General features: G+C 40.3%; 1 protein-coding gene across 3 annotated transcripts in view; it reads right to left on the bottom strand.

The window, feature by feature from the left end:
• Window positions 1-14,090, bottom strand: part of ptprt (protein tyrosine phosphatase receptor type T) — a 413,934-nt gene that overhangs the window by 93,233 nt on the left and 306,611 nt on the right. For all 3 annotated transcript variants that reach the window (XM_029682684.2, XM_065001673.1, XM_065001674.1), the window contains exon 13: window positions 3,293-3,329. In XM_029682684.2, the coding sequence (XP_029538544.2) occupies window positions 3,293-3,329 (37 nt within the window). The remainder of the gene's footprint in view (window positions 1-3,292; window positions 3,330-14,090) is intronic.

Here is a 14,090-nt window from a genome sequence, read left to right as displayed (position 1 = left end):
ACACCAGAAAGTGATTTCCAGCAACTGTTTTCCGATTTGAGTCACGGCCATTGAACGGTTTGTCGCTGCACATCGAGGTAGATGGAAATTCATCAAAGTGTTATAAGGGCAACATTTGCATAAGACAACATCAAAGTCTACCAGGTCAGGCTGTCTACATACACAATACATTGCCAGATTTCCCTCCAAGATCTCCATACACCCAGGCAAAGCTATGATGCTAAGGAAAGCAACACCAAACACAGTGCCACAGAGCAACACAAATATAAAATGGGCACCACCTCTAACTGAGACAACAGCATTTCCTCTGATTCAAGAGCAAGCGAACTGTACTCTGTGTTAAGGGTTGGTGGGTTTTGTTTTTTGGGGGGGTGGGGGGGGGGGGGGGGTATTGTACCTTTTGAAGTGCACACAGCAAGCAACTTATCATAATTGCATGACACTAGCAGCAAACACTCTATATACAATCTGTATGGTAAGTTTGTAAATCTGTATGGTACATCTAAATGGTAATCGACATTCACAGACAGTGTATGGATGAACAAGGTTAGAACTTGATTCCTTGTGGACTATAGCATAGATGTGTATAACATGGAGTGTATGAACATTACAACAGTACATTGATCTCCATCTAGCCAGACAGGAGAGTAGCCACCTCTAACTGGTATGACGTTCCATTCAGGGGTTAGCGCGCCAGCAACAGACAGTGAGTGTGGAGCATAGGCAGGGTGCAGGACAGTTGTATGGGGGATGTTTGGGTGAGTAAATGCAGACTCAACTTGGAAAGGAAGGGAGTGGGTTGACATTGTGTGTCTCGTTTTTGTATATTTTGCTCAGAGACATATTACAGCTCATCTTGACTCATCCCTATTGTAAAGCAAGGATTATACTGGCCTGCGTTCTTTGCAGTAATTCAGACCTAAAGAAGTTACATTTGAAGATAAAGTTCACATTTTGCACTCTGTGGCATAATAACAATAACTTAGTTAACGGTCTTGCTTTGCAGTTAACAATTGTTGAATAGGGCGCGTGGATGATAAACGAGTATGATAATGTTCTTGCCACTTAAGAAGAGACAAATAACAATCAATCATAGAGAGATCATGGTGAATGAAAAAATCTAAATGTTTGTCAGATCTGTGTTTACCAAATGTATTGGGATTACAGATGCACATTCAATACAGTTTAAAAAGCTTAAGTCCATGAGCAAAACTACAAGACAACTATCAAACAAATCTCAGGGATTGTCAAAATAGTAACAAACAATGAAAATAATAAGAGGGACGATAACCATACATATTTGGGGCACCAAGGTACAGTAGTCTCAATGGAATCAATGACAGCCAGCTACACTTTTGTGGACCAGACATGCAAACAAATGCATTAAGATGAGGAAAGAGAGAAAATAAAAAAAATACAAACAAAGTAATGTATATAAAAGAACAGAAGAAAGAAATCTGGCTATGGAGCAATAATCACCTTCACTGGGGATGACAAGTATGTACGGCGTGGTATTTTGTCCCCTACCTATTACCACTAAGAACAAAGTTTAAAGTTCCCGGTTAGCATGCATGAAAGAAGAAAGAAACAAAGAAAAATTGTCTAAAAAAAAGACGCCTTCATTGTTTCAATTGAACATTAATCACAGTAGTAGGTAAAAATTCAAGTGATATTGCTATAACATTTTGAAGAAAACTATGGGCAGTATGATTATATAGATGGCTGAATATATGAATTTCAACAAGAGTCGGATAGCTTCCATTAACGAAAAATGGAAAAGTAGTAGAAGTGTTCCTAATAGCATCTTCGGATCCATAAATCTATTTCAGAGGAATATTTTCGAGGTTTGATTCTCAGTGCACGTGAATGGGACATTGGAATGAAAGCATTGATATTAACCTTTGATTCTGACTGGAAGAAGAAAAATAGGAGATGGAGTAAAAAAATAAAAAAATGTTTGAACTTTGTGGGAGTTTTGATCCAAAATTAGATCTCTAAACTTTTACGATGTCCATATTAGGACAGCTTCAATCTTAGCAACATTGCCATGGTTTAACTCAAATTCCATGTTAACAATTATGACCCCCAAATTTCCATACAGATTCTATACAGTATTTAACTATCAAATACAATCATATTGAAATAATCAAGCTGTGTATTCGTACTAGAAGAGATGAAGGGCCACAAAGTTTAAAGCATGTATTTTCCAAAGCAGACATGCAATCAGTGTGTCAACAAGTGTAGACTCCAAACACGGTAAAGAGATCAATTGAGAACAGGAGCATGGTGAGAGAAAAGAACAGAAAAAATAGAGCCCACTGATGAGAAATATTTTACTTAGACAAAAAAAACAACGTGAAAATCAATAACTACATCAAAATAATATTGTCTGTGCAAAAATGTATGTACAGTATGTCTAAAAAGATAAACAGCAACTTAAATTACGGAATGGGAAGAAAAGAAAACAGAATAATGAAATGGAATTCTCTGTGGGTGAACTGTTTTTTTTCACCATCAATTACATTAATGGAGGTTGTCCTTCGATACTACTGATCCTAAATGTGTTCTTTTTATAAAGATGGTTTAGAGAAAATAAACGGAATGGAGAGAAAATGAAAAGCTGTGCAGAATCTTGGAGTGTATAGATCGAAAACCATGCAGGTTCAACACTGACAAGAGTTTGGGGCTTATGGTCACTTATACCTTTAAAATAGGGACAGTCTACTTCTATGCAGGGTCGGGCCCAGTTGACTTGTTAAATATGCATCTCTCTGATTTCATTGCATTTAACAGTTTAACTAAATATACCCTATGAGTATTTTTTTAAAGGTCCAATGCAGCCATTTTCAGCTCAATATTAAATCATTTCCAGGTAGAAAAATTAAGTACCTCACTGTGATTGTTTTAAATTAAAATGGTCAAAAAGAAACAAAAATAGGTTCTTAGTAAAGAGCAATTTCTCAAGCAAGAATTTTGCTCGGACTGTCTGAGAGTGGTGGGGAAACTGTAACTGGCAGAAAGGTTTGGAACTATCCTTCTTATTGGTCTATAAAACAATTTGCCGCCCGGTGATGTCACCATTCAGACCAAAACTCCATCCCACCACAAGCTGGAATTTCAGGAAGTCTTTTTAAACAGCTCTTACACTAAAAGAGCATTATCATAATTTTCACAGTATTATTCCAACCTCGTGTATAAAACACAATAAATGTTTATTTCTACTGCACTGGGCCTTTAATCCATGAAGTAATGTATTTCCTATGCATGGGACATATTAAAAATGTTCTCATACCTTTAGTAGCCAGTCGCACACAGTTGATTTTGGTTTCCTGAAAAGACAGAGAGAGTTATTCAATTATATTGTCCCAACACAGTGATTTCCATCACTCTCCTCGTGTTCTAGTGTAGGAGTAGGCAACCCTGGTCCTGGAGTGCCGCAGGCACTTCATGTTTTTAATTTAAACGACCTGACCAGTTGTGTTGAATTTAGGAAAATCACTGATCTGATCAATTAGCTCAGTTGGTCAAGTTTGGTGCCTAGTTGGAACAAAATCCTACAGTACCTGCAGCATTCCAGGAACAGGGTTGCCTAACCCTGTTCTAGTGGATTTGGGTTTGAAATAACAAGACAGCACAAGAGAAGAATGGGAATGGGTTCAGAAATCCAGACATTTCAGTCATAGTACTTCATACACTACTTCATACACAAAAAACGATTGACCCCAAAAGCAGTGAGGGCATTTGCTCTCCAAATGGCATCTACTAGGTCAGTTGTGGTTCTCAATCTTTGTTGGTTACTGTACCCTCAATCACATTTTGCAACATTTTGTTGGGAGTACCCCCTCATGTGCAGTTTACCAGTAGTCCTATGTTCTTATGAGTCTTCCCAAGTACCGCTGTGGATAGCACTATCAATAATAGAGGTTAATAAGCAGAAGTTATGTAGTAAGTATTTAAAGGCCATTTCCCCTCTTCTCAGCAGCAGCACTTAAGCACTGACTATGTCAGCCAACCTCAAAACCTACCTCTTGGGTCTTTGCTTGTAGCTGGGTAGTTACCTTGTTGTTTTGTTTCGCTGTTGTTTCCTATTACTTTCCAGTCGTTACCCAGTTATTTAAGAACTGTACTTAAGCAATTATTATGTAACTCACTCATGTCTTTGTAGTTTCACCATAGTTTAAGTGCACCTATGGAGCCTTGACACTATATTCTAAATAATATTTTCCCGTTACCATGACAATTACTATTACTTTCTTAATAGTTTCATCCAGTTGCTTTGTACCTTACTGTTACTTTCTTTAAAACTTTACTTGTATCTAAATCAGACTTAATTTCATGCAACATCTCCCATATAGATGAACACAACCACAAGTAATTAAGCTACTATTTATTGTTAGTGTAGCCGGTCTGGGCCTATGTGTGAATGCGCAGGCTACTGCGCTCTGGGTTAGCTTCTGCATTGTGTTGTGGTGCATGTAGATTGACTGGACACAGGACACACTGCTGCCGGTTCTTCTGCTAGCTAGCTCTGGTCCGTACTATTTCTGGTCCAGGGCGTAGCTAGTAGCTAGCTAGCGCTGGTCCAGGGCTCTGGTCCGAACTAATTAGCTCTGACCCAGGGCGTTCTCTAGAGATAAATCAGATCAAGCCCAAACTGTGCAACGTATTAGAGACCGTAATCCATTGCTCATACTTGTCCGATCTGTATGGGCATAGATCTGTATATAATGACAAGATGCTCATGTCTCCGCCCTAAATATGGGAGTTGTTGTCCCAAAGGCTGGAAGGCAGGCTTACGTCCAAAATAAATAAAAATACAACTTTATTTGTCACATGCGCTAAATACAACAAAGTGTAGACCTTACCGTGAAATGCTTACTTACAAGCCCTAACCAAAAGTGCAGTTCAAGAAGAGTTAAGAAAATATTTACCAAATAAACAAAAGTTTAAAAAATTATAAAAAGTAACACAATAAAATAACAATAATGAGGCTTATGGCTTGGGGGTAGAAGCTGTTTAGGAGCCTTTTGGTCCTAGACTTGGCGCTCCAGTACCGCATGCCGTGCGGTAGCAGAGAAAACAGTCTATGACTTGAGTCTCTGACATTTATTTTGGCTTTCCTCTGACACCATCTACTATATAGGTCCGTTATGGCACGAAGCCTGGCTCCAGTGATGCACTGGGCCATACGTACTTCCCTCTGTAGTGCCTTACGGTCAGATTCTGAGCAGTTGCCAATACCGGGCGGTGATGCAACCCGTCAGGATGCTCTCGATGGTGCAGCTGCAAATTTTTGAGGATCTGGGGACCCATGCCAAATCTTTTCAGTCTCCTGAGGGGGAAGAGGTTGTTTTGTGCCCTCTTCACAACTGTTTTGGTGTGTTTGTACCATGATAGATAGTTTGTTGCTGATATGGAGCACTCAACCTGTTCCACCTCAGCCCCATCGATGAGAAGCATGCTTGATCCTCTTTTTTCTGTAGTCCACAATCTTCTCCTTTGTCTTGATCACGTTGAGGGAGAGGTTGTTGTCCTTGCACCACACGTTCAGGTCTCTGACCTTCTCCCTGTCTCATTGTTGATCAGGCCTACCGCTGTTGTGTCATCAGCAAACTTAATGATGGTGTTGGAGTCATGCCTGATTGTGCAGTCATGAGTGAACAGGGCGTACAGGAGGTGACTGAGCACGCCCCGTGTTGAGGATCAGCGTGGCGGATGTGTTGTTACCTACCTTTACCACCTCGGGGCAGCCCGTCAGGAAGTCCAGGATCCAGTTGCAGAGGGAGGTGTTTAGTCCCAGGGTCCTTAGCTTAGTGATGAGCTTTGAGGGCACTATAGTGTTGAAAGCTGAGCTGTAGTCAATGAATAGCATTCTCACTTAGATGTTCCTTTTGTCCAGTGTGGGAAAGGGCCGTGTGGAGTGCAATAAAGATTGCATCATCTGTGGATCTGTTGGGGTGGTATGCAAATTGGAGTGGGTCTAAGGTTCCTGGGATAATGGTGTTGATGTGAGCCCATGACCAGCCTTATGAAGCACTTCATTGCTACAGATGCGAGTGCCACGGGTCTGTAGTCATTTAGGTAGGTTACCTTGGTGTTCTTGGACACAGGGACTATGGACACAGGGACTCTGCTTCAAACATGTTGGTATAACAGACTCCGAGAGTTTGAAAATGTCAGTGAAGACACTTGCCAGTTGGTCAGCACATGCTCGGAGTACACGTCCTGGTAATCCGTCTGGCCCTGCGGCCTTGTGACCTCTTTGAAGGTCTTATTCACATCGGCTGCGAAGAGCGTGATCACACAGTCGTCCAGAACAGCTGATGCTCTCATGCATGTTTCAGTGTTACTTGCCTCAAAGCGAGCATATTTAGCTCATCTCATAGGCTCGTGTCATTGGGCAGCTTTGAGCTGTGATTCCCATTGTATTTTTTAAATTTAACCTCAGAGCTCAGGCTGAATACTGCCCCCTTTGGAGACAGTGCGTGCCCATAGTAAACTGAAAATATTTTTTCACAAAATTGCTAATATATGCATATAAAAATTATTATTGAATAGAAAACACTCTAAAGTTACTAAAACCGTTTAAATTATGTCTGTATGTAAAGCAGAACTCTCAGGGCAGCCATTCTCCCAAACTCTCTGTGGACAACAGAAAAGTTGGGTCAACTTTGACGTCATCGCCCCCACCCTCCCAGGCAGCTACCGATCCAGGAACAGTCTCTATCTCTTCAGCGCGATGCCTGCATTCAAATGGCACGTTCATTGTGAGAATCCCACGAGCCCTACACGTTTGGCGGGCAAAATAGCTCGTGTCCCTCTGAAAAACATGCACTCTATTGCGCGCGGCCGATTTGGAGTACGTTCTTTTCCATGATCCAGCATTTGAAGCCGGTTTGTCTGTTCGCGCTGATCTTTGTTCTACATGATAAAAACATCATAAAGCTCGATTTTGCACATAGTTTGACCAGTTTAGTCGACATATTGGAAGTAAATTGGAAGTTTTGGTGCGCAAGAGTGCTGGACCAGAAGTAATTTTTGATGCATTTCAGCTGAAGCTGTTAGCATATGCTAATACAGGGACACACAACGTGAAACCAAACGATGTATTGGGTAAGTATGACTCCTTCTACGTCTTTTGATGGAAGAACATCAAAGGTAAGGGAATATTTATGTGGTTATTTTGGGTTTCTGTGGACTCCAAACGTAGAGGAGACATACTGCTAATATCTGAGCGCCGTCTCATTGTATAGCCCAGTGAACGATGTCTGTAACATTAAAAATAAATGTAATACAGCGGTTGCATTAAGAAGAAGTGTATCTTTGTAAATACATGTAGAACATGTATATTTAGTCATGTTTATTGCTTGTTATCTGACGTTATCTGTCGGAGCTATCATCATTTCTCCGGACATTTGAGTAGCATTTTTTGAAATGTCGTCATTGTAAACAGAGATTTATGAATATAAATGGCATGTTATTGAAAAAAAAATTAAATCTACTGTGTAACATGTAATATTACTGTCATCTGATGAAGATTTTCAAAAGGTTAGTGAATTATTTATTTTTTAATCCTACTTTTAAATTTTATTTTTTCTGGGACAAAATGGCCGCCGCTTGTCTTTTGTTTCGGTGGTGATCTAATATAAATATGTGCTATGTTTTCGCCGTAAAACATTTTCGAAATCTGACTTGCTGGGTAGATTAACAAGATGTTTATCTTTCATTTGAGCTATTGGACTTAATGTGTGGAGGTTAAATATTTTTAGGAATATTTTTTTGCATTGTGCGTTATGGTAATGAGCTTGAGCCGTAGTCACGATCCCGGATCCGGGATGGGGAGCTCTAAGAGGTAGGCAAGTCAGTTAAGAACAAATTCTTATTTACAATGATGGCTTAGGAACAGTGGGTTAACTGCCTTGTTCAGGGGCAGAATGACAGATTTTTACCTTGTCAGCTCGATCTAGCAACCTTTCGGTTACTGGCCCAACACTCTAACCACTAGGATACCTGCCGCCCCAGAACAGATGTTGAACACAGATACAGTGCCTTGCGAAAGTATTCGGCCCCCTTGAACTTTGCGAACTTTTGCCACATTTCAGGCTTCAAACATAAAGATATAAAACTGTATTTTTTTGTGAAGAATCAACAACAAGTGGGATACAATCATGAAGTGGAACAACATTTATTGGATATTTCAAACTTTTTTAACAAATCAAAAACTGAAAAATTGGGCGTGCAAAATTATTCAGCCCCCTTAAGTTAATACTTTGTAGCGCCACCTTTTGCTGCGATTACAGCTGTAAGTCGCTTGGGGTATGTCTCTATCAGTTTTGCACATCGAGAGACTGACATTTTTTCCCATTCCTCCTTACAAAACAGCTCGAGCTCAGTGAGGTTGGATGGAGAGCATTTGTGAACAGCAGTTTTCAGTTCTTTCCACAGATTCTCGATTGGATTCAGGTCTGGACTTTGACTTGGCCATTCTAACACCTGGATATGCTTATTTTTTAACCATTCCATTGTAGATTTTGCTTTATGTTTTGGATCATTGTCTTGTTGGAAGACAAATCTCCGTCCCAGTCTCAGGTCTTTTGCAGACTCCATCAGGTTTTCTTACAGAATGGTCCTGTATTTGGCTCCATCCATCTTCCCATCAATTTTAACCATCTTCCCTGTCCCCGCTGAAGAAAAGCAGGCCCAAACCATGATGCTGCCACCACCATGTTTGACAGTGGGGATGGTGTGTTCAGGGTGATGAGCTGTGTTGCTTTTACGCCAAACATAACGTTTTGCATTGTTGCCAAAAAGTTCAATTTTGGTTTCATCTGACCAGAGCACCACATGTTTGGTGTGTCTCCCAGGTGGCTTGTGGCAAACTTTAAACGACACTTTTTATGGATATCTTTAAGAAATGGCTTTCTTCTTGCCACTCTTCCATAAAGGCCAGATTTGTGCAATATACGACTGATTGTTGTCCTATGGACAGAGTCTCCCACCTCAGCTGTAGATCTCTGCTGTTCATCCAGAGTGATCATGGGCCTCTTGGCTGCATCTCTGATCAGTCTTCTCCTTGTATGAGCTGAAAGTTTAGAGGGACGGCCAGGTCTTGGTAGATTTGCAGTGGTCTGATACTCCTTCCATTTCAATATTATCGCTTGCACAGTGCTCCTTGGGATGTTTAAAGCTTGGGAAATCTTTTTGTATCCAAATCCGGCTTTAAACTTCTTCACAACAGTATCTCGAACCTGCCTGGTGTGTTCCTTGTTCTTCATGATGCTCTCTGCGCTTTTAACGGACCTCAGACTATCACAGTGCAGGTGCATTTATACAGAGACTTAATTACACACAAGTGGATTGTATTTATCATCATTAGTCATTTAGGTCAACATTGGATCATTCAGAGATCCTCACTGAACTTCTGGAGAGAGTTTGCTGCACTGAAAGTAAAGGGGCTGAATAATTTTGCACGCCCAATTTTTCAGTTTTTGATTTGTTAAAAAAGTTTGAAATATCCAATAAATGTTGTTCCACTTCATGATTGTGTCCCACTTGTTGTTGATTCTTCACAAAAAAATACAGTTTTATATCTTTATGTTTGAAGCCTGAAATGTGGCAAAAGGTCGCAAAGTTTAAGAGGGCCGAATACTTTCGCAAGGCACTGTACACATACATTTACATTTACATTTAAGTAATTTAGCAGACGCTCTTATCCAGAGCGACTTACAAATTGGTGCTTTCACCTTATGACATCCAGTGGAACAGCCACTTTACAATAGTGCATCTAAGTCTTTTAAGGGGGGGGGTGAGAAGGATTACTTTATCCTATCCTAGGTATTCCTTAAAGAGGTAGGGTTTCAGGTGTCTCCGGAAGGTGGTGATTGACTCCGCTGTCCTGGCGTCGTGAGGGAGTTTGTTCCACCATTGGGGGGCCAGAGCAGCGAACAGTTTTGACTGGGCTGAGCGGGAACTGTACTTCCTCAGTGGTAGGGAGGCGAGCAGGCCAGAGGTGGATGAACGCAGTGCCCTTGTTTGGGTGTAGGGCCTGATCAGAGCCTGGAGGTACTGAGGTGCCGTTCCCCTCACAGCTCCGTAGGCAACATACTAAACGTGCAGCTCAATGAAACCTCATTAACTGGTCAATTGCCACGTTGGTGGCAACTACCTTTAACTTAAATCCCTGGTATTGGTGGCAACTACCATTAACTACCGTAAATCCCCTAGATTTTGAGACCGAATGATCAGGAGAACGAAATGGAGGTGAATTGGACACATTCGGTAGCTCCACGAGTCCATTTTGCATCCCTTTGATATTTTAAGCAGAAAAAGCCTATCGTATTAATTGAAGTGCCCTTTAATATAGACCACATGGAAAATTAAATAAATCATTTTTAAAAATGTGAATAAAGACTTGCTAAAGTGCCAAAAATACTTTTAGGAAGGTTTTTACCAACTTAACCCCTACATTTCTTCCATCATTCTAAAGCCCTAGTTATTTTCTTGCTTTGACAAAGTAATTTCTTAAGATGATTTATTTAATGTGATTTGTGATTCATTACGTCTGTCCCTCATTTTAAGGTCAACCCTGTTACATGTACTGAACTCTCACCTTTAATATGGTGATTTGTTTTTCAAAAGAAACAATTAACATAATCGTCAAATCAGTGTTAAAGCAGGTGACCTGTTTCTGCTCCCTTTGGTCATTTTCTTGTGTTTTGTGGTGGAAAATTGAGCGAGTCGAATATAACATGTCAACTCTATTATCCATAGATAGGCTAGAAATATTTAATTAAAAAAATATTGTTAAGCTTACATTCAATTGCCTCTCCCCATTGCACACAACAAGCTTCCATCCCTCTGTCACAAGGAGATTTATGGTTGATTTAAGATGAAATCCTCAACCCTGTTAATCTAATGGAACTTTATTGGCATTTATTATAGTCTTTTATTTTTAACCCCTTGAGATGGGAAAATGTTGAACATGTGCTCTTTATGACAGAATGTTCAAATAAGTGAAATTATTATGTTAAGTTACACTACCCAAAATGTACTGCACTATATCTGTGAGCTGTTGGCTATAATGCATGTGCCAAGAATAGACACATTTTCACACATTTTCTATTTAACGCAACAGTTTTTGTGACAAAACTATCTGTACGTCATCACACATCTCATTTTTATCCATAACAAGTCTGTTTGGTGGAACATTTTAAAAGTTATCTTTATGCAGATGTTTTCATATTGGCATGGAAATCTGTCTCCAATTGGATGGAAACCTAGCTAGTGAAAGATGTCTTGTAATAGTGTAATGACATTTTTTCTTTGACATTCCCTTTATGAGTGCCCCTTTAACGTGTCTCTTTCTTGAGATAAAAGCATCTGCTTAGGTCCGAAAAGATCCACACTCCACACAAAAGCACAGGCATATACATTGAGTGTAGAAAACATTAACAGGTTGCTATAAATCACATTAAACCATTATATAAGAGATTCTCCTCAATTTGAATTGTCCAGTCATTTATACACTGAGTGTACGAAACATTAAGGACACCTGCTCTTTTGATGACCAGGTAAATCCAGGTGAAAGCTATGATCCCTTATTGATGCCACTTGTTCAATTCACTTCAATCAGTGTAGATGAATGGGAGCAGACAGGTTAAAAAATGATTTTTAAGCCTTGAGATAATTTAGACATGGATTGTATATGTGTGCCATTCAGAGGGGGAATGAGCAAGACAAAATATTTAAGTGCCTTTAAACGGGGTATGGTAGTAGGTGACAGGCGCACCAGTTTGTGTCAAAAACTGCAATGGTGCTGGGTTTTTCACGCTCAACAATTTCCCATGTGTATCAAGAATGGTCAACCACCCAAAGGACATCCAGCCATCTTGACACAACTGTGGGGAGCATTGGAGTCAACATCCCTGTGGAACGCTTTCAACACCTTGTAGAGTCCATGCCCCGACGAACTGAGGCTGTTCTGTGGGCAAAGGGGGGAAGGGGTTCTTAACATTTTGTACACTCCGTGATACCATAACCCAGACACTGAACTTTGGGGGAGAATTGAACTTTGGGAGGAATTGCTTATGCCTATCCACTGCAATGCCATTTCACTTCTGATAGTCACATCAATTCAGCATCAGGGCACACTCAGCAGCCCTATGATTCCTGTATTTTTCTCTTTCCTTCCTCTTTCCCTTCGTCTCTGTTTCTCCTTCCTCCCCCTCTATCGCTCTCATCTCTCACTGGTGTGTAAACCTCCCACAGTCTGCCTTCCCAAACCCATCCTTGCGTGGAGCCCAGGGGAGAACAACCCATCGCCTGCCCCTTCGGCCTCAAATCATCCATCCACAGGCCCCCCACCCTATTCCAGCTCTGTGCACGCGCACACATGCACCCTCTTTATCTTAATCAGACACCCAGTGTGTGTATCCCCAAACTGGGCCAGGTCTGGAGCCTGTGGGCACAGGGGTGGAATTGAAACCCCACCTCAGCATCAAGCCAGCTTATAAAAGAAAGGTGACAATGATAGAGAGGGGAGGAAGGGGGGAGAGCAGTGGCCAAGAAGCTGATAGAAAAACCTGGAAAATAGGGGGAAATAATAGTGGCGCTTGCCTATATCATTGAGATAATCTTGTTCCATTTCTATGACACAGAGAGAGAGGACATTTGGAATAATCTAAGATTTTAGGTTCTAAAAGCAACTCTTAGATGATCCTGATATGGCCTGTGTAAGAATCCCTCAGAGATTAACTTCTTATAGGGCAACTCCAACACTTTAACATTTAGGTTGTTACTATGAAGTATTTAGTGATGCCCTACATTGTTTTAGTGCACTTCTATGATTTCATGTCTATTGACTGTTTAGAATGGGCAAAACCGGAGTAGGATCCCCGAGATGACAAATAAAATAAATGATGGACAGTCATTTTCAGCTGTCGATACAACCCATCTGTAGTTTTCTGATCATATTGGAACTCCTTGCTACTGTATATGTTGCTCTGGTTGTCTTGGTGTAATAACATCTGTAAATATTTTAAATAGGCACTCAAAAACCTATAGAATGATATTTATAGTCAGCTTACTCCAATATTTTTCTGTTTTTCAAGGATCAAACACCCATGATTCCATTCGGCAAAACCACCATCACCAACGAAGTTGCAGCTCTCTTAGCCTTTCCAAATAGCCTACATTTTCAAAGTGAAGAAACATCTTACTTTTATTCGTTCCAATAGGCCTACAGTGTTGTTGGGTCGTTGCCTTCGACAGGTGCAAAGGCTGTATTTGGCTTTTAATGTTAAAACCACTTTATTTCAGATGCAGCAGGGTAAGCTACTTGGCTATCTAGCATTGTTAATGTTAGAATCAAAGACACAGTCTTCAAGTCATGAGACAGGATTCCATAGTGATTTGCCTGTACATTTCATAATAAATGTGGTTCAGGCCTACATGTTATGTGGATGGTTGCTTAGGGATTAGCCCCCTTTTTATCAAATTACACCTAAAATGACATACTAAATATAACTGCCTGTTGCTCAGGCCCTGAAGCAACGGTATGCATATTATTGGTACCATTTGAAAGGAAACGCTTTGAATTTTGTGGAAATGTGAATTGAATGTAGGAGAATAAAACACAATAGATCTTGGTAGAAGAAAATCCACAAAAAAAAGTTTTTTTTCTACCACCATCTTTGAAATGAAAGAGAAAGGTCCCAGTTCTAGCAATCACTCTGGTTTTAATTCCGATGGTGTCCACAAGATGGCAGCAGTGTATGTGCAACGTTTCAGATGGATAACTTGAAGTATGAGCAAATTACATGACATTTAGTGTGAAGTCACCCAGGTACATTTGGCAAATCGTGAAGGAGACAGTTGCATTCATATTACATTTTTCTGCAAGAATATCGTCAAATCTGTATACTTGAACTTTGATTGAACTTTTCCATTATTAGTAGCCATATCATAAGTTAAACATTTGCAAAACAACCAGTTTTCATAACTTCATAACTCTGAATATTCATATAATTTTTGTCCAAAAGGAAAAGGCACACAGGTTTCTGTATACTCCCATAAAGTCCAGCTCATTGGCT

Source organism: Oncorhynchus nerka, linkage group LG15 (genome assembly GCF_034236695.1).
Source record: "Oncorhynchus nerka isolate Pitt River linkage group LG15, Oner_Uvic_2.0, whole genome shotgun sequence".
NCBI classification, from domain to species: domain Eukaryota; kingdom Metazoa; phylum Chordata; class Actinopteri; order Salmoniformes; family Salmonidae; genus Oncorhynchus; species Oncorhynchus nerka.
This window is presented reverse-complemented; position numbering and strand designations above follow the sequence as displayed.